General features: G+C 47.7%; 1 protein-coding gene across 3 annotated transcripts in view; it reads right to left on the bottom strand.

Annotated features, from left to right (window-relative positions):
• QSER1 (glutamine and serine rich 1) overlaps window positions 1–21,812 on the bottom strand; it is a 1,012,913-nt gene that overhangs the window by 328,537 nt on the left and 662,564 nt on the right. For all 3 annotated transcript variants that reach the window (XR_013608715.1, XM_078680856.1, XM_078680858.1), the window contains one exon: window positions 10,904–11,001. Coding sequence is in view for 2 of the 3 variants with exons in the window: in XM_078680856.1 (XP_078536982.1) it covers window positions 10,904–11,001 (98 nt within the window). In the remaining variant the exon portion in view is untranslated. The remainder of the gene's footprint in view (window positions 1–10,903; window positions 11,002–21,812) is intronic.

Here is a 21,812-nt window from a genome sequence, read left to right as displayed (position 1 = left end):
GACCGTATTAATTTGGAAAAATCACTTTCTGTAGTGGACAATGGGTTAATGACTCTGTCCTCCAGAATTTTTTCATTGGACAGCATTGTGTCTTCAGCAATCGATATATTATCGCAAGACTTACTGTTATTACAACATGGTCAGTCACAATTGCGTTCTATTGTACAGCTTGGCTGGACGTTACAAAATCTGCGTTCAGGCTATGTGCCTTGGCGTTTAATCAACACAACGTCACTATTCCAAATCTTTAACCTTACTGATAGACAAATCGGTATGGCGCAGAAGGGTGCTGATTATACAATCTTGAGCATTGAAAAACTAGAAAGATTACCAATGACAATGTCAGAACGACCTGTCAGTGAATGGATAATCCACGGAATCATAAATATTCCAATCTCAACCTTCAGGTTTCAATACTGCCAAAAATATATACAGGCTGGCATGTACGAGAAATTGGGAAAGGGGTACCTTAAAACAACTTGGAACCTGCCCTATTCACATGCATGTGTCAGTAACAAAGGACAGAAAGTGTTTCTTAGTGGCAACAATTGTGCTATGTCACTGAGCGGCACGCTTCTGTGTAACGGTATTAGTTTGCACGGAGCCTGTGAAGGGAATTCATACAACCTTTCATGTCACCAGCAAGGCGCACCTGCAACTGAAATAGAACCATTCTTTCAAAGACTCTATAATGGGAGTTACATTCTTATTGTAGACCGCAGATGCTGTAGTCTTATGCCCGGGACTCCTTATCTCGTCACTACGACGGCGAAGGTCAAGTGCTGTGGACGTTCTTTGTTCCCCAGCTCCTTTCCAGACAGGGAGGCAAGGGCATGGCCCGGTCTGAAAATTACTTCTATTCGAATAGACACTTTAAGCAGAATGAAAACAGTGCTTCTTCAGACGCCTACAAGGCTCACGTCATCTAAAGAAACGTATGATCTACAAGTCGCAAGGACGACTGCAGAGATACATACATTATTATCAACCAATTCCCCCGTACATTTCGCGGAAATCCTGAGCGAAATCTTAAATATTTCTGATACCACAGGGGTCTCAAAGGTATTTAAGACAGTATTTTCGATGGCATTAACACCATTCAAAGCCATACTGGGTATTTTTCCAGACTTCGTCCATTCGATTTTTGGCGGACTTCCCCTGATCCTAGGACTAATTGCAGGAATCCTATTCCTGGTCCTTATTTTTCGTTATGGCAACCCATGTCACAGAACAAAATCTCACGACAATGGAAGATACGATCCTAGCCATTGGATACCGGGACCGGATATCAAAAATCCTGGGACTCTCCCGGCTTAGAGACCTAAACATGACTTGGTTTCTATCATTTCGACCAATGTGGCAAAGGTGTGTTTTACCTGTACTAAGGTGTCTGCTATGCGGAGAAGAATGCGTGTTAGACACCTGTCTGACGCTACAATCGGATGCGCCAGTGGATGCAGATACACTGTTGGTTCCTACCAAGGTTCACGCACTGTGCTGCCCTCAAAGGCTGCCAATTCTGATGACGGCATTCCTGGAATCTTCACCACTGCGATTGAAGAGTAGTGAAGTTCAAGATGAAAGCAGCATCGAACAGGTACGACCTTCTGTCAGCAATGCAAATCAGAATGTCAATGGAGACAATCATGCGCACGAATGCATGGTTACCCCTATTTCCGACTTAGTGGAACTTTCCCATGAAGCTGTTGACAGTTTTTTCGAAAGCCTGAATGATATGATGTTCTCTCCGGAACAGAAATAGAGACTTTTGAGTAAACTCGCACGCGGCGTTCCCTGAATTCGGCCTTCAACTTTAAAAATAAAGTCACATGAACAATTACAATCCAGTTCACGGACAGCAACTTTTTTCAGCAAGCCCCTAAAATATTTTTCTATATATTTTTTCCCGGGACACTGATCTTCTGCTTAAAGTAAGAAACTATTCCTAGAGAACTAAGATTTCTATTTTTTTAGATTCTTTATAGACTTTATATAGACTTTAGCTGCCCACTGGTATGTTCACAATATATTTTATGTGATGAAATGGTTTCGACTTTTTTTCTGTATAGCCATATTAAGAGCCATTTCATGTGTATTTCTCATATACCAACAAACAATAATGCATAACAATGCGTGTTTACTTTTGCATTTAATTCATAGCTTAAGTGCATACGATATATATGACTGCAATTTTTCAGTATATTTGAAAATTTCAAAATGCATTTATGTATTTTGGGGTGGTAAGGTATACACTATACTCTATAGTATGTTGTACTATGTTATACTATGCATAGATTAGTAGATATGACCATAGTTAGCGTGGAGTGGGTGTCGTGTATTTCTATAGGTTCTGAATCGATCCCCCTATTCCTGACCCTATTCTGGTTAAACTACCTAGCTAGTTAACTAACAGTCAGCCCATGAGGCAAGAAATTCCCCATGATGCAGATACCGTTATCTGACGCAGTCACACTACGGCACAGGAACGTGTTATCTGATTAGGTCATAACGCTTGAGATCTAATTAGACAAGCGATATTCCTCCAGCCCCTGATAAGGCATACGACGTTCTCATAACAAATCAAACCTATGACAACCTGGATAATCCGTGCGGCCATTGTTTTGATTTCACAGAGAACTTTAGTAAAGAATGTGCTAACGAGCAAGTCGTATGACATCTTTATTGACGTACCTATGTCCATCCTTACGTCAATCCCGGCACCTTTAAGGTATAAATATTGCCGACCTTGCCCTATGCAAAACACACACGCGTGGTGACAAGACGGAGCAGCCACACTTGCCGAAGCCGAGAGCAGAAGCAGACCCCGCTGGCAGCAGCCCCGCCTTCCTGACGTGCTGAGAGACGCGCTGCTATCTCAAGCCGAGAGACCCAGCACCGGCGCTTCCGGGTAGCCCTCGCAGGCAGCCTGGAATATCGAGAGCAGAGAAAGAGATACCATTCCTCATTCATCCTAAATTCCAGGTACAGAACTGAATAACCCCTCCTAGAGAATTCTTTAGTTATTCACTTGGCAAAAACAAACTTAACTTAAACTGTAACTTTCTATTCCCGCCCACGCATTAGACTTAGGTCAGGTACACGGGGTAGGCGTATTTAGAAACACCAGTTGAGTACGTTTAGTCAAATGTATATGTGTATGTAAATATATTTTAATCATTTTAAACATCATATGGCTCAGAAACCATATCAATGTTTTTACAGTATTATTTTATACTATTGCTTCTAATGTATGCACTTTACTTAACTATAAGTATCGCAATAATATCGATCCATTTCTCTTGTACGAGAAAAGAGACTGATCAATAAATAACATCTTTTTATTGAACACGCCCGTCTCTTCCTTTTCTCTACATTCTGATGAGACTAAGAATGCACGTACTGACTGAGTAAAATAATTGCCTTGTGCTCACACGACTCTTGAGATTGACTCTTGATTAGGGGAGAGCAAAGTTGTCATGTTCTATGGTTGTCAGAAACTAAATCCCTTCTTGTCTAATCAGGGGAGTTAATCCTTCCTTGAACATTCGAGAAAGTTTCTAGCGAACTCTGAGCTTAGCTGGCAAACCCAAAAATTAAGTCTAGTATCGACAGTAGTAGACCTAGTTAACGTCTGGCCTAGGCCTTTACTGCTGTAGGTACTATTCCAATGCGCAGAGCCTATTGGGAAAATAGGAACTACACTACACCATAAGTGCTTTAATAGCTGGTACCCTGAAGAGTGAAAGGTGTTGCCTGTTCTGAAGGTACGCTGCTATAGCAGCGAGGTGTAGTCGTATGGAAGAGTATGCTAAGTTACATCTTTGTAAATGCAACAGGTAGCATATAATATTTTGTATGGAAGCGTCTAATGGGTTGATTTGGTTATTGTTGCAGTAAATAACAAATCTTTTCCATTTGGCTGCATAGCATGCGCGCGTGGTAGGTTTCCTTGCCTCCCGAATGATGTTCATGCAGTCTGGGGGCAAGTTAAGGTATCCGAACTCTCGGACCTCAGGAGCCAGATCGCTAGGTTCATCTGATTGGGATCTGGATGTCTTATTTCTCCCTGGTTCTGAGTCAGAAGATGGGGTGCTAGGCACAGTCTTTGATGAGGAACTACTGAAAGTTCTAGGAACGTTGTGTACCATGGTTGTCTCGCCCATGTGGGAGCGACTAGGATTAGGGTGAGCGAGTGTTGCCGCAGTTTGAGTGCCACCAGTGGAATCAGCGGTGCTGGGGGAAAAGCGTACGCAAATCTGCCTGACCAGTTCATCCATATCGCATTGCCCAGTGACTGCGGATGTGGGAACCTGGCGGCAAAGTACTGGCATTTGGAGTTTTCTTTTGTGGCAAACAGGTCTACCTCTGGGTGACCCCATTCCTCGAAGAATGGCTGGAGAACCTGGGGGTGAATCTCCCATTCGTGTATTTGTTGGCTGTGCCTGCTGAGCAGGTCGGCAATCTGATTGTCCTTCCCTGGAAGGTGTTCTGCTAGGAGAAAGATGTTCTTTGGGATCGCCCACTTCCATATGCTCTGCGCCAGCTGGGACAGCTGTGGAGAGTGCGTCCCCCCCTGTTTTTGGATATAGTACATTGCGGTCATGTTGTCCGTCCGGATCAACACCGTCTTGTTGTACACGTATTTTTGAAAGGCTTTTAGGGTTAGGAATATCGCTAGCAACTCTAGTTGGTTGATATGCCATTTTTTCTGTTTGGTTGTCCAGAGCCCTTGTACCGTGTATTGGAGGAGATGGGCTCCCCAGCCTGTCAGTGATGTGTTCGCTGTTGGTACTAGTTGTGGAAATGGCTCTTGGAACAGTCGCCCTTTGGAAAGGTTTTGTGGGTTCCACCACTGCAGAGAGTTGTGAGCGCGACTGTCCACCAACACTAGGTCTTTTAGTGGGCGCATCTGAAGTCTGGCATGGGGGACAATGAATATGCAGGAGGCCATCATGCCTATGAGCTGCATGAAGACTTGAGCTGGCAGGGAGTGTTCTGGCTGGAATTTGCGAATGAGTATCTGCATGCTGGCTATCCTTGCTGTGTTTGGATATGCCTTTGCCACTGAGGTATTTATAGTGGCTTCCAGGTATTGCTGTACGTGGGAAGGTTGCAGATGCGATTTTGTGTAGTTGACTGAAAAGCCTAGGCTGTGCAGCAACTGGATAGTTTGGGACGTGTGTGTTGCACACTCTTGGTACGACTTTGCTTGTATTAGCCAATCGTCCAGGTAAGGGTACACATGGACGTGTTGCCTTCTGAGATGCGCTGCTACTGTGGCTATTCAGAAAAGGGGGTGGTGATGAACAGAGTGTCTGAATTAAGCAGACCACTCTTACCCAGTCCAAAGATCAGGGCTTGATCCATCACCGTTATTTAGCTCACTGCCCCATCCCAGCTCAGAACCTGGCTATATGCAAATTAGTCTGTCCCTGGCCCAGTGCATCATGGGAACAGGGCAGACCAAACTACCAAGCCAATTCTTCACCAGAAAGGAGACAAGCTTCCGGGGACCGGTTTCTGGCATTTCAGCCGTCGTCGGCCCGGCTTGCTTGAATCCTGATGGAGCAGTGAGCAAGGGACTCATGTCTGAGTATACCCTGCCACACCTATAGTGGCCAAAAACGATTCACTGTGGCTAAGCATTTCGTAAAGACTCTTGGAGCCGTGGTAACCCCGAAGGGCAAAACCTTTCTATTGGTAGTGTTGCCCTTCTATTGTGAACCTGAGGTATTTTCTGTGGGCTGGATGGATGGGTATGTGGAAGTACGCATCCTTGAGGTCCAGTGTTGCTAGGAAGTCTCCTTGTTGTAGCAAAGGGAGCACTTGTTGTAGTGTGATCATATGGAAGTGCTCCGACAGTATGTATTGATTTAGGGGTCTGAGGTCCAGTATTGGTCTGAGGGAACCGTCCTTCTTGGGAATAAGGAAGTAAAGGGAGTATACTCCAGGCCCTTGCTGGTGGAAAGGGACTGGCTCTATGGCCCCCTTCTCCTGCATGCTTTTGACCTCCTGTTGAAGTAGGGTGATGTGTTCTATGGACATAGGACGATGTGTGGGTGGTATGTTTGGTGGCGTAGAAGTCAGTTCTAGGCAATAACCAGACTGGATAATTTCTCTCACCCACCTGTCTGTGGTGATAGTGTGCCAGACAGGTAGGAACTGTTGTAGTCTGCCTCCGACTGGTGATAAGTGCTCCGGAGGCAGCGTAATGAAGTCACTGTTTTGTGGAGGAGGAGGCTCTGGTGTTATTGCCTCCCCGCCCCCTTCCCAAAGGATTGTTACCTCTATAACCACCCCTGTTAGTGTTCTTTGTGAAGGAACCTTGTGTGTTATTCTTGTAGGAGGTAGATGTTTATGAGGCATTTCCTTGTATATTTTCTCTGTATGAGGAGCGCCAAAAGGAGCCACTATGTTGCAGAAATTGCAGTGCACCCATGGATTTTGCTGTTTCTGTGTCCTTTTTCATTTTGACCAAGATGGTGTCTACCGCAGGACCAAATAAAAAGTCTGGGTTAACTGGTTGGTTTAGAATGGTGGACTGGACTTCATTCTTGAAGCCGGAAACCCTCAGCCATGCATGTCTGCGGAGGAGGACACTAGTATTAATGGACCTAGCTGCGGTGTCTGCAGCGTCCAGTGCACATTTAATGGAGGCGTTGGAGATGAACTTTCCCTCCTGGATGAGATCATTTGCTTGTGCTTTAAACGGCTCGGGCAAATGTTGCATGAGGCTTTCGAGCTGATCGTAGTGTGCTCTATCGTAACGAGCCAGTAGTGCCTGTGTGTTAGCGATTCTCCAAGCATTGGATGCCTGTGCCGCTACCCTTTTGCCCGAAGCCTCTAGGATTTTTGACTCCTTATCAGGGGTCGGTGCTTCCCCTGTAGTCTGGGAGTTGGCTCTTTTTCGTGCGTTAGCAACCACTAGGGAGTCTAGTGGCAGCTGACCCTTGATATAGGTGGGGTCTGTAGGAGCCGGTCTATACTTTTTTTCTATTCTGGGATTGATTACCCGTGCCCTGGCTGTGTCCTTGAATATGTCAGGTGCATGTTTTTGAACGCCCTTTAGCATTGGAAGTATGTCAGGGGCATGTTTTAGAACGCCCTTTAGCATTGGAAGTGTTTTGACACTCTTCTCTGCAGTAGTGAAGGAGTCAAAGAGGAAGTCCTCTTCTACAGGGTCACTGTGCATGTCCACATTGTGGAACTGTGCTGCCCTGTCTATGAGTTGGTTAAATACTACTGTGTCATCAGTGGGTGATGGTTTCGTAGGGTACGTGGGCACATCAGGGATAGGATGTGTATCATAAGGGTCTGTTGGCTCCTCCCAGGGTTCCTCTTGATCTGGATCTTAAAGGAAAGTCATATAGGGGCTGTGGTTCATATCCTGTGTCCCCCTCATCGTTATCGTGGTTAGAAGGTGAGGTAGGTGCAAGTGGTTGGAGGGCATGATAGGTTGAAAAGGGAGTGAGGGCCTAGAGGGGGAAGTGCCAAAGTCATTTTTCTTGAGTGGGATAGGTGATTCAGGTGCAAAGTCCAAAGGTCTCTTTTTCCTATGCAGAATGGTAACTTTACCAGTGTCTGGGTTAATGTAAATCTTTGCTTGGTCCTCGGATGGATCTGGGTGGAATAGTTCTTCCTCTACAGTCCTGGGCTTAGGCTTGGGCCTTTTCGGGTCGACAGAGGCAGGTTTGTCGACGACCTTTGGTGTTTTGCTTGATTTTTTCGGCTCGGGCCCTGATTTGGGCTCGACTCGTTGTTTCGGGTCGACCGGAACTTTCGGGTCGACACGTTGTTTGTGCTCTGTAGGATTTTTTGGGTGAGAGTCTTTCACCGGATCTACGGTCTTTTTTGGATCGACCGGTGTCTTCGGAGCTGTTACTTTTGGGTCGACAGGTTTGTCCGGCTTCGATGGCTTCGGTACGGCACCGGATGCCGGGTCGACGGTTTTTGGAACCGCAGGCTTGGTCGGGTCGGCGACCTTCCTCGGTTCGACGCCCTTTGTTTGCGCGCCCTTGTTCGGGTCGACCGATCTTCTGAGGTCGACGGCTTTTGGCTGAGCGACCTCTATGGGGTCGAGAGTCTTTTTTGGCTCGACAGCCTTTGCCTGTGCGGCTTTTTTGTATCGACGCCCTTTGGGTCGGTAACCTTCTTTGGCTCTGGAACCTTCTTCGGGCGATGGTACTGGGCCCTGGGGCTTCTGAAGGTTTCGGTTTCGGAACCGAGCCGGAAGGCGGGGCTGTAGAAAGTCTTTTTTGATCTTGGCTAAGGCCTCTTGGCGATGCCTCGACCTGAGCCTTTGGCGAGGGGTCAATTGGTGTCGGGGGCAGCGTACTCACGATTTGGCCCGACGGTAGTTCGTCGTCAGAGTCGGAGTAGTTCTCGACTGTGACGATCTCTAGGTCCGAGTTTTGAGCGTCCGGTAGATCCTGGTCATCATCGAATATGTTGTCGGATTCCGGTGCCTGTCGCTGCATTTCTTGCCTAGCGGCCCTTCGGATCCGTATAGTTTTTTTCGATCGGAACTGGGCGCAGGCCGGGCAGGTTTCTTCCCTATGGTCTGGGGAAAGGCACTTGTTGCATACTGAGTGTTTATCAGTATGGGGGAACTTTGAGTTGCATTGTGGGCACCTTTTGAAAGGGCTTCTTTCCATCGACGGTCTGCTCACAAGATGGAAGGTTGTATAGAGTAGAGAGGTACCGAACGGAACAATACCGATGAAGTCGAAGGCCTTTTGGCCTTTAGAAAAGTTTTGTTTCGATTCAGAGTTGGAGTATAGGAGTTTGCATCCGAACCCAATGGCAGAAAAAAACAATATGAGCATGGAAAGGATGCCCATGCGCACTGTAGTTCAGGGAAGGAGTCACCTACCTCGTGATACTTCGGAGACTCTTCCAGGACAACAAAGTGCAATCATCCGGACCCAACACTAGGCGGCGATCTATGCACAGATGTGAATGTCAGCAGCCCACATGCCTCGAACAGATGAATTAAACCCAGATCTCTGACTGAGGGCGAGTGTTTGACATTGTTCAGCATTCAATCGATCAATTGTTCTTTTTGAAATTTGTTATCCGAAGTGGGACGGATATGCCCAGACGTGGGTCTCATGCTCGCCATGCCACTGGATTCAAGCCATCCTGGCTGATATTGGGTGGTACCCCGAAACTGGTTTTAAGATGCTTATTTCCAGTCCAGGGAGGATATGGCCAGGCAGTTCGGGCTGGATGTTCCAATGGGGAACAGGGTCAAGACTGATCTGCATATGTCTGGGTCCAAACTGGTATAGCATGTTGAGCAAAAAGAATTATGGATTAAACCCGGATCTCTGACTGGGGGTGAGTGTTTGACAAGGTTCAGCATTCCATCCATCAATGGTTCTTTTTGCGTTCATATGTTACACAGCATAGGTATTAAGGAAATTGGACTCCCTGCATTGAATTGGTCGGACAAACGTAGTAGGTTAGCTAGGGCCACTCTGATGAGGAGGTATAAGAAGGGTGGGCTGGAGACGCCGTGGTTAGAGTTTTATTACTTTGTGGCTATGATGCAGCATGCGGCTAGATGGTTAGTGGAAGGCAGTAATTGGGAAAAGCGGTTGCTGGAAGGGATTGTGGGGGAGAAGGAACTTTCAGTATTATTAATGGAGGGTGCAGGAGTAGCAGCAGGCCGACCTTATGTGGTCAGGCAGAGGGCCAGAGTGTAGCATCAACTGGGAAGTGTGGTGCTTCGTAGGGCACTGTTTTATAGGTAGCTGCCAGAATAGATGCTCAACCAGATTCATCACATAGGTACCATAATGACCTACCAAACGTTGCAGGAGGAAGGCTATACAACTGGGGAGATCTGCATCTCCTTTGAGGATGCCCACTCAGAATTTGGAGTGGGCCCTTACCACTACTTACAATATGCAGGCCTGGCTCAGTTCGCTTGGCAGACTTGAAGGACTTTTTGGGAAGCCCCTCCAGAGCCGGGCACACTGGGGGTTATGTTCTCCTTTGGGATACGGAGACATTTGGTATCTCTACAGTACAAGGCCAAGGGGACGGATGTTGCCATGGGCCACTGAAAGCTTGGAAGGCCTGGGAAATGGACTTGGGCGAACCTATGGTGGATAAGGCATGGACGAGAGAGTGCGCTCTGAGACAGTCTCTGGTAATGTGCGGTTTAAGCTTATTCATTTTAATTTCCTACACCGCACTTATATGACGTCATTAAAACTTAGCTGCTTATACCCTGACCGGCTCTCTTCTTGCTCCCGCTGCAATTTTGTTGGGGCAGATTTTATGCACTTGGCATAGGGTTGCCCCCTAGTGTGTACATACTGGACTTGAGTAGTAGAGAGTATTGTGCGTACCACAGCCCTGCAGGGTGTTCTCAGACCCCAGTTCTGCCTGTTGGGCAATACGGTGAGACCCTGCGATGCGAGAAGCTGTGAGTTGTAACTGCTTTCCGTGAAAAATTTAAACAGTTTATTCATTTCATAGCTGCAAAAGCAAAATCTCACACTGCAAGTTTTCCCTTGATAAAATTATGTAGATATTTACCAAAGCTACTGATTTCCAGCAACAGAGCAAGTCCTTGAACAAAGTTTACAAATCACAGTTTTACCAAGTTTAACTGTCTTCTCTTGCGCAGAAAAAAACATTTTCTACTACTACTATTTAGATGCAAACAGTCATTTTCAGAAGAAAGACCCATCACATGAAATAACATACTTAACTCATGGATAAAGTCTTAGGACGATGGCAAAGCAGACTATTTAGGTTTTCCATAGGGCTTACAATGAGGAACGTGGTAATTAAATGTAACTTTTTCTTGACAAGAAATTTTGCAGTCTAATTACCTAAAATGTGACGCAGCAAAGACAATTCATATAATGGTAACTCTAGAAATTGATACCTTGTGTGAAGGCTGCAAATTTAATTTTTCCAGCACTTTTCTTTGGCTGTCATCGAGCATACCGTCGATTTTTCTCATATGAGGCAAAAGAAGCTCATCTGCAATAAAATAAAACATTTACTGGATCTTCTTTATTTCAACTCAAAATCGAAATAAACACCGTCATAAATATAACACTTCCCTAATGTGTCTGTTTAAGTTAAATAGTAAATCTCAACACATTTCAAGTGACAAAGTTCTTACACATTACAGGAAGCTATATAGAACACGAAATGAAGTTAACGTAATCATCATTTGGCTCTTTAGTGATTGAAGAATCAAAGAAAAAAAATCCTACTTAGGCCCTTGCGCATTCGGAGTCTGAAATGTTTTGGAGCAATTCACCACTCTGCCACTAAATGGTGGCAATGCAGTGTGAATTCTGGAATCAACAGATTTTATGGCAGGAGAAGGGGCAAAGACAAATGCATAAAAGCGCTTCTTCCACTATTTACGATCTACAAAATACTGTTCCCGCTCTAGTAAGCTCGAATCAAGGGGCACAATCATTGTCGGTGACGGATCTGTGAGCGGTAACCTAACTGGAGGCTATATTGGATCCTTGAGGCACAAAGGCATGATACAGGGACCCTGTGGGTGACAATTGGTCACAGGAGCTGCCTCTGGAGCAAGAACGCAGGTTCACTTCATAGATAGCCTTACGATTCATCTTAGCACAGCAGTCACACAAGGCTGAGTCGTGTTTGAAGCAGAGGCACCAATGAGACACGCCATTAGTGTCAGTCAATGACATGTGACAATCACAACACAGTTTAAACTTGGCTGTGTTAAGGGGAGGCAAACTGCACACTGACTAGTTTTGAGGGATACAGCTCCGGTTCCACGTTGAAATGTACCAAAACAATAGGAGCAGAAGTGGTGCATAAATGGGGACTTCTGACTTCATGTACGGGGTGAGACGGATGCGACAAGAGCCGCACAGCACCACCTACCAAAGCGTGAGGTAATTGTTCCAAAAATTTCCGAACCTGTCTAGCAACTGGGAGAAATTCACAAAGTGAGGAAGAACTAGTTACTTACCTTTGGTAATGTTCTTTCTGGCATAGACAATCTAGCCAGATTCCTCATGTTCTGCATATTCCCCAGGCATCAGCACTATCTCTGCACGATGGAAGGTGGCGCTATGCGGCTCTGCACTGACACCGATCTCGTCCGAAAAATGGCGTACGGGGCCTATATAGGAGCCACTCCCCGTGGGCTGACATAAGTTGCTTTCGTGACTGTCCGTGCCCCTAGACGCAGAAGCCCAAAAACAAAATGGTAGACAGTGTGCAGATTCCTAGACTTAGGATATTATTAATGAAGAGAGTCCAATCACAGAACAGGGAGAAGGGGAGGGGAGGGTAGATGAGGAATCTGCGGCTAGATAAGAGTATCTACCAGAAAGATCATAGGCAAAGATAATTAACTTGTTCTTCTGATAGAGATTTCTAGCTGCAGAATAAATACCTTTTGAATAGATACTAAAGCAATACTTATTCAAAGGTGGGTCTGTGAATGAACTCAAACCATAATGTCCTGCAGGACCAAGTGAGCAAAATGCTCCTAGCAGATCTTAATGTAGAGCACGATCCAGCAGCAGAGCTGATGGACTACCTGGTGGTACAATATATGTAGAAGTGCAGCGCTCTCTTAAGAGTAAAATCGATGTCATCTCTCCTCCTCAGAGGGGTGATGCGGAGCATAGAACAGTGGCAGGTTGATGGTTTGACAGACGTGGAACGGTGTCACAACTTTTGGCAGCAGGGATGCCAGAGTCCACTGAGCCAGTTTGTCTTGGAAGACGGAAGTGTATGGTGGACTGACACAAAGGGACTGCAGCGCACTCACTCCTTGCCGAGGTAATGGCGATTAACACAGTCATAAAAAGACAGCTGTGAAGTGGCTTGAACGGAGTGAACATCGGATAAGTCAGGACCAGATTATGGTACGATTGTAGCATGGCAAAGGAAGAAGGGGAACACATATGCTGTAGCCCTTTCAAAAATCCCAACAGAACTGGTGGCTTAAACAATGAGGGTTGAACTGGCAACTGTAAGAGGGCCAAAAGCAAAACCTTGCCGGGCGAGAGAATAAATAACAGAACGTCAGATGACTTGGATTGGAGAGGGTCAATCTGTCATGTGCCACACCAAGCCACAATATTTATGCAACAACAGGTATATACAGTTTTCGTTGAGGGACGTCAGGCTGCCAAGTTGACATCAACCACCATCACAGTATGGTTAAAGATGTTCAGCTGTTGCTGATAAATCTCGAAGAGTGAGGTTGGATAGTGCCAAGGCGTGGTTGCAGAATCCTGCCCTGAGACAGCAAGTCCTCCTGAAGGAGGGCTTGTGTCCATGCCCAATGCTGAGCCACTAGGATGACTTAGGCCTGGTCTGTTCTGATCTTCTTGAGAACTCGCAGGAGTGGTATCGGCAGAAAGAAGCCCGGTTCTACTCACAAGGGAACACATCTCTAAGTGAGAAATGTCTTGGAAACTCAGAAGGGCTGATATTGTGCTTTCTCAGTGATGGTGAAATGATCGAGCCAAGATTCTACCCATTTGTGGAAGAGACCTGTGCCACCTAGGTGTAACTGAATTTGTGATCCGGTAGGTGTCGGCAGCTGAGCTCGGCCGCCCTGGCATTCGATGATCCTGCCAGGTGGTTATCCACCAGGGAAATTCCTTAGTGGTTCAGCCTTTTCCAGAGGAGCAAGTCCTCATCAAACAGGGCTAGTGACCCCATCCCACCCTGTTTGTTGCAGAAGCACATGGCTGTGGTATTGACCATGAGTGCCGGCACCAACCTTCCCTTGATAGACTTAAGGAAGGCTTTCAATGCCAAGCGGATGGTCCCCAGCTCCATAATGTTGTGGTGGAGTTGGGACTCTGGCGGAAACTAGAGGCCGGTGAGCAACACCTCAGCCCAGAAAGCGATGCATCGGTCAAAACGGTCAGCTCAGGTGGAGAGAGAGAGAGGGTCTGCTGCTTAACCAATAACAGTCCAGCAACACTACTGCAGATCTTTTGCAGTCACCCCAGAAATATTAACGTGGTGGGTGAGGTCACCTTGATGTTGGGTCCACTGGGACTTCAGATCCCACTGCAGAGCCCACATATGCCACCTGGGGCTATATTACACACAGTGCCTCGTGAGCACCACATGGGCAAATGCATATACATTGTGTGCCCATGGGGCACTTTGGTATTACAGACAGGGCCCAACGCTTGTGCGCTCACTTCTGTAATACTGATAGTACTGGTGCACATGTTGCGCAAGCGCTATCATGAGAGGGCGTGCCTTCATTTTCCAGGGAAGCATGGCCACATGCAAATAAGGTAATCATTTTGTCTCTGGGCCTGCACTGTATTATGGACACAGGCACAGAGGCAAACAGGCAATTAGGAGGCGCACTTAAAGTGCACCACAAAAATATGGCCCACTGAAAGTGGAACGTGTACCTCCTAAAGGCAGCCCTCTGGGGCTGGGGGAGAACAGAGGTCCCATGGACCCCTAGACATCCCCCTGCTGGTGGGTGTAGTTACTCACTGCACCTGCCTAAGAGGGGATCTTTCTCCCCTCTTGAAAGTGGCAACGCGTTGCCGTCTGCACTGTCACCACGGCACAGATAGGGAAACTGCACCATATTCATTAAATCAGCCCCTGGTGTGCTCGGCGAGCCGGACACCAAGGCCATCACTCCCAGAATCCTCAGAGTTGACCTCACTGAAATCCAAGACCGAGGCTGAAATATCAGGATCAGAGCATACATGTCCTGGACTCTCTTCCCAGGGGAAATGTTATGAAACTAAACGGTGTCCAGAATGGCTCTGATAAATTGGAGGGTCTGAGAAAGCGTTAGGTGTTACTTCGGTACGCTCAGTGAACCCCCGAAAAGATTTGATGTTTGCAGTAGTCTGAAGATAGTTGACTGCCTGAGAAGAGCGCACCATCTACAGCCAGTTCTCAAGGTAGGGTGAAGACTTGCACCCTTGACCTCTGAAGGTGTGCTGCCACCACCACCATCACTTTGGTGAACACCCAAAAGACACTGGTGAGACCAAAGGGAAGCACATTCAAATGAAAATGTTTCTGTCCCACCATAAACTGTAGGTATCAGCAATGGTCCATCAGGACGGGGAGTGTAAATAGGCATCTTGCAGGTCCAATGCCAGGATCGAGGTCAGACAAGACCTGAACCAGGGTGAACATTTTGTATTTCTCCTTCTTCAAAAGGAAGGCACTTAAAGAGCACAAGTCTAAAATAGGACCAAGACATCTGTCCTTGTTGGGCACCAGAAAGTAGCGGTAATAACACAAGTTCCACTTCTGGCACTGCCACCCCCTCGACAGCCCCTATGGTCAAAAGGGCTTGCACTTCCTGTTGCAAAATGGATACATGGTCCTCCCGTCAGTCACTGAGAGGATGGTGGAATGTGGAGAAGAAAAGATAGAAAGGGCAAAGTGAAGCTCCTGTGAAAGATCTGGTGGACCACATCTGTCTGACACGATTGCTTGCCAGCCCAGTAAGTATCGATAGATTGGGGCCGTGGCCACGGAGGCGACCACGATGGTTGCCTCCGCTTGAAGCTCCGCCAGTCGGGCTTCCTAAACTACATTTTGCCATGGATTAAGCCATCCTGCTCACACCAGACTCCTTCCATCCTTTACGACCACTCGTTGCAGCTGTCCGGAGCACCGCAGGACGTTCACGGTGACGAGGGGATCGAGTGCTGCGAGGTCCTTGGCGGTACGGCCTGCCTGCCCTCTCCCGGGGAGATCCAAGTGCGGTGAGTGCTGCCTTTGTGGGGTCCGCGCTGTCTTGTGGTTTGCGGGGCTTCTCCCCCCTCCCCCCCTGCCCTTCTCGCGGCTGCTCCTCGCTTGGTCCCGGTTATTAGGATGTGCTTTCGGCCTCCTGGCCTTCTACGCACTCCCGCGCTGGGGCCTAGATTTCTGGGCTGTGGCGTTTGGCGGGGTGTGGACCCTGCGTGCTTGATTGGGCGCGTCAGTGGCGGTGGGCCCTGCCCTCTGCCACTCGGCGGCTCCTTTGGGCATTCATCTCTCTCTGCCAGTATTGCATCCTGGTGCGACATGCCTGGGAGGAAGACTCCGACGGCTTCCGCCCTGATCCCGAGCTTATTGACATCACCCTGCCGCCTGGATTGCCTGTGGACTCCCACGCTTTGACACGCAGGCTAGGTAACCGCCGTGCAAGCGGGTGGGCTCCATTGGCTGACTGGATTGGGGTCTGAGGCGCCCCATAACCATCTACCCAGTCACCAACAAGGGATCTACAGCATTTGCCTTGCAGATTGACGGTTCAATCCACCACGACGCCTCTGCTCTCGATGGCGCAATTCTGAGTCCCCGCCATTTTTTCTCAGTATTGTTAACTATGTGCAGACTTTGATTTTAGTGCCTGCCTGATACAATACGAGCGCTCTCATTGTGCCTGCCCTGGTGCTTGTGGTTGCTGTGCTCACGCTGCCTGCCCTCCATTTGAGTCTGGGTGTTCCTCCGAATGGCCTGGTTCCCTGACTCGCGAGAGTGATTTTTGGCCGCCACCTTGCCTTTCAGCCATCACTTCCCCTCTCTTGAACTGCACCATGGGGTAAAGGGACCCTAATCCACGCAAACTGAGCTTCGACAAAACTCCTTGCCCCACCACAGAGGCTCCACCTGGGGCGTCCACTGGCGCTGTGGATTCCAGCGACCATGAAGGCGCGGCTTCTTTAGTCACGGCTATGATGAGCGAGATGAGGGCCGGCTTTAAGTCGCCTGACAGCCGCTCTGACAGCCTCGACCAAAAGTTGGCGGAGATGGGGGTCTAAGGTGCAGGTCCACGACCGGCGTTTGGATGTGGTGGAGGCTAGAGTCTCGGATATAGAAGATGACGATTCAGCCTCGCTGAAACGGCTGTAGCATGTAGAGAAAATCCTCAAGGAAATGGCCATCAAGAACGAGGACCTGGAGGCCCGCAGCCGACGTAACAATATTCGCATCCTTGATGTGGCGGAGAGGACTTCCACTGGTCGTATGGACGTTTTTGTGGAAAAGTTGCTCATTGAGTTGTTTGGCACAGATGAGTTCACTCAGGGTTTTGTTGTGGAGCGGGCCCATAGATCCCTTGGGCCCCATCCTCGTCCTGGCCTGCCTCCACGTCGTATAATTGCAAGACTCATGAACTTTCGGGATAGAGACGCTGCTCTTCGTGCTGCCCGTGAGCTGGGTGAGGTCCAGTGGCAAGGAAGCAAGTTGTCTTTTTTTCCTGACTTCACCATCATGGTCCAGGAGGCTCAGCGCAAATACAATGGTGTCAAGGCAACCTTGAGAAATCTTAGCCTCAAATATGGAATGCTTTATCCTGCAAGGTTGAAAGTGGATGTTGCGGGACGGTTTCGTATTTTTTATTCCCCCGCGGAGGCGCAGGAATTCTGCCAGGAGTATAAAAAGAGTGGTTCTGGGGCGGCTGCCGGTCCGAGATCGATCTCTCCATCCCAGGGTGGCTCGCAGAATAGTGTTGATCTCTTCTCAGATCCTGTGACTGGTTGATTGTTTCTTGCTGCATGTCCTCTTGGTTCTGCTGTGTTGCAAATCATCATGCTTTTCACCTATTCACCTATAACATGTTTGATTGGTATGCCCGACCGTCGTGGCGTTGTTGCGCCCCACGGCGAATGCCTTTGGTCCTTTGATCGTAATGGTTCGTTTTGGGCATGCTTATTTTTCTCCTACTGTGTTAGTAACATGTATATTGCATTTGTGCCTTATCGTGATCATTTGGGTTTGCCTATTGGGGATCTGCAAGAGGTTGGGTGGTGGGGCTTTGGTTCCTTTCTATTGCTGGTGATTGTTTCACTGTTTATTATGCTCTTTGGATGCGATGGAGAAGCGTGCATTTCCGTTTGGTTTTGATCTTAATTCTCTGATGGTTAAGCTAGGCTTACAGCCCGGCCTTCCGGGCTTTCACTGATGTCTTGGAACGTTAGAGGGCTGAATAACACCAAAAAATGCAGACAGGTACTTAATTATATTGTTAGACAAAACAGTGACATAGTCTTTCTGCAAGAGACTCACTTGTCCTCTCCTGACTCCTCACACATTGCTAGAAGTTGGGGCTCCCATCGCTTTTTTTCTAATTACAGCAGCTATTCTAGAGGGGTGGCCATATTCATACATAAACGCGTCCCATTCGCACTGTTCAAAACCATGACTGACGTGGAAGGTCGTACTCGGTCACAGGGACCCTTATGGGACATAAAACCACGCTTGTCGAGGTCTACGGCCCCAGCTTTTTTTCATGACTTGCAGGAGCATCTCCTCACATTTGACCCTGGGCTGTTGATAATTGGGGGCGACTTTAATTTGCTATTAAACCCTACTAGAGACAGTACATCCTCTTCCCCAGATGTTAAACCCCGATCGCGCATGGTACTTCTTGATCTATGTACTCACTTCTCATTAATAGACATTGAGGATAAAGTACATCCACATCTCCCTGACTTTACCCACTTTTCAGGGTTTCAGAACACCTGGACCAGAATAGATTATTGGCTCCTTTCTCCTGGGGTCGCCGGTTGGGTGAATGGGCTCCTCACACTCCCACGTACACCTTCGGACAACTCTCCCTTTGTACTTAAACTAAATGTCCCCAGAATGGGTGACTACGAGAGGCAGTGGCGGTTTCCGGGGAAGGAGTTATTAGATCCAGTTTTTACAGAGGAAGTCAGGCAAGCGAGTGAGGACTATTTCGAACTTAACACTGGATCAGTGGATACTTGGGTGGTTCTGTGGGAAGGGTTCAAGGCCTATATACGCGGTGTCTGCATTGCCAAGCATGCAGGGGTGTTGAAAGATATACGATCCACATTGGCCCATGTCGAGAAAGACATTGCCGATTTAGATAGGGAACTGTTGCTATCTCCCTCCAGTGCGAATGAAGCTAGGCGTCTGTCACTAATGATAGACTTTAGAGCTGCGGCGGACAGAGAGTTGCGGTTCCTCAACAAGCAATCCGTCGCAAGCCGATACGACAAAGGTGAAAGACCCGGTAGGTTATTGGCTCAAATGCTTCGCCCCCCTTTATAATGCGTCGTACATTACCGACATCGTAGGCCCACAGGGTGATTTGCTTCATACCACTCCGGAAATTTGTGACACCTTCTTTTCCTACTACAAAACTCTATACACGTCCAAATTGTTGGGAGATTTGCAAGATCAGGGTGATTACCTTGCCGAGATTGCTATGGTCTATCTAGAAAAGCACATGCAGGATTTTCTGGCTTTCCCCATTACTCAGGATAGCATAGTTGAGGCTATTGATGCGTTGAGGGGTTCGTCGGCATCCGGACTAGACTTTTTTCGGCTAAGTTTGATAAAGCCTACAAGGAGGTTGTGGTCCCTCGATTAGTGGAGGTTTATGCTGAGGCACTGGAGGTGGGCTGTTTACCTCCTACATTCCGAGAAGCGGTCATTATTCTGCTTCCTAAGCCTGGCAGGGACTCCAAATTATGCAGCTCTTACAGACATTTATCTTTGTTAAACCTCGATTATAAGATTCTGGCTAAGGTCATTGCTATCCGCCTGTCACTATTGATGGAGGCTATCCTCTCCTCAGCACAGCCAGGCTTTGTGCTGCATTGTTCAACTTCTCTAAACTTGAGGACTCTGATCACGGTTTTACATAGAATTGACCCTTCCACCCCGGCCGCCGCTGTCCTTCTCGGTGCAGAGAAGGCATTTGACTCCCTTGAGTGGCCCTTCTTATCCATCATGAGACGCATGGGCATGCCGCAATGTTTTGTCTCTACGGTGGTTCTATTATACACTGAGCCTACCGCTAGGCTGCGCCTCAATGGCACCATCACCAAGCCTTTTTCCTTGTCTCGGGCGCACGCCAGGCTTGCCCTCTGTCCCCAGTGCTTTTTATTCCGACAATGGATACTCTGGTCCGTCATTTTCAGGAAAAACATCTACACCGTGGGTTACAATTCCGCACTGGCCCCCTCCTGATTTCACTGTAAGCGGACGATACGATTTTATATGTCAAAATGCCCCAACTTAACCTCGAGCCTCTTATCTCAGAAATAATTCACATTGGCAAATTTTCTGGTCTCAACATCAACTGGCATAAGTCAGTTATTTTTCCGCTCACCTCTAGCACGTCTACTTGGGATTGCTCCTTCCCTCTCGAGTGGTGCCAGGATGCGGTAAAATACTTGGGTGTGCATATTCATCTCGATACCGCCACCATGATCAGGCTGAACTATGGCAGTGCAATCAGTTCATTGGAGAGCCAGATAGAGAGATGGATACGTCTTCCATTAGCATATTGCCATAATTAAAATGATTGTCCTTCCACGGTTTCTGTACCTTTTTAATAACATTCTGGTCCCGCTCACCAAAATCTTTCTCTCTCAGTTGCATTCTTTGTTATTGCGCCTAGTATGGGGAGATAGGTCTCCGCGGGTCAACTGGCGGGTGCTGACTCTTCCCTATGAGAGAGGAGACTTCAGGGTCCCTTATTTTTACCTCTATTTCCTAATAGCACAATGTTCCTATGCACACCCCTGGTTCTATCCAGACGCGCGTATTATATATTTGAAACCAGAGGCTGATTTGGTACTTCCTACACTCCTTTCCACTATACTCCCCACTGGTTTCCCGCGTGACCCTCGTGACATACAGACTGTCTAGACCACCTGTTGGGCCTGGGACAGATTGCGCAGACTACGGGATCTCGCCCAGTTATATTCGCCGGCCCTACCACTGCCCAGTCTCTCTTGGTTCCCGATTACAGGGGAAATGGTGTTCAAGCACACGCTGGAGAAATTTCGTATTCATACCATTGGCTACCTCTTCCCTGAGAGCCACTCTTTTTCCATTTCGGAAGACTCCTGATTTTCTGAGTGCTCTTTCATGGACTCCTTTATATTAACCTGATTATGATCCATGCTCAGTGCCTCGTTTGCTACCTTCCTTCTGGCTCTAAACCAAACTCCCCCACTGATGCTCCTTATCCAACACCCCACCGGGGCACATATGGTCTCTAAAGTATACAAACTGTGTAGTGACTCAATTCCCGTTTCTGACTCAAGGGTGCGTACTGCATGGGAAGAAGACCTGGGTAAACCTATCACAGGCTATCAATGGCAGCAATGCTGTAGAGCTACCAAAGAGGTTTCCCTAAACAGTAGGCACAAACTCCTTCATTTTAAGTATCTACGCAAGCTATACCATACTCCAGCACGCTCAGACAGAATTGACCCTAGTCATCCCCACCACTGTCCCAAATGCAAAGCCTTCTTTGCCGACTTTGCTCACCTCTCTTGGACTTGCCCCAGTCTCCAGGATTACTGGTCTCAGATACGCAGGGCACTAGGCGACATTTTAGGCATGGAACTGGTTTCTACTCCCAAAATTGCTTTGCTGGGCTATGTCGCCAACTTCCCTTGTGCTGTTAGAAAACTTGCTACCTTGGGCTTCTTGCTAGCCAAGAGGGAAGTTGCTTTACTGTGGGGTGGCAGGCGTCCCCCAATGTTGAAATCATGGCTTAGAAGTATGGCTTTTTGCAGCACTAATTGTGAAGAATACTCCGCTCAGGTCCCTAGTGCGTCCAGACCGGTAGACATATGGGGTCCGTAGAGGGCCTATATTGCCAAGGTAAACGCTGACCACCAGTCACTACCAGAGAATGGGATTGTCCCCGAGGGGGCTGGCTGATTTGGTATTGAGTTATAAATATTATGCATATGTGTTCTCTGATTGATGTTCTGTCCTCTGGTATCTTGATATTCTTCTCAAGGTCTCCAATGCAACTTCAGTGATGGCCCCTGCCACACATGTCGCAGTGTCAACGTTGA

Source organism: Lissotriton helveticus, chromosome 3_1 (assembly GCF_964261635.1).
Source record: "Lissotriton helveticus chromosome 3_1, aLisHel1.1, whole genome shotgun sequence".
In the NCBI taxonomy this organism is placed as follows: Eukaryota; Metazoa; Chordata; class Amphibia; order Caudata; family Salamandridae; genus Lissotriton; species Lissotriton helveticus.
Note: the sequence above shows the minus strand (reverse complement) of the source record. Positions and strands in the feature narration are given on the sequence as shown.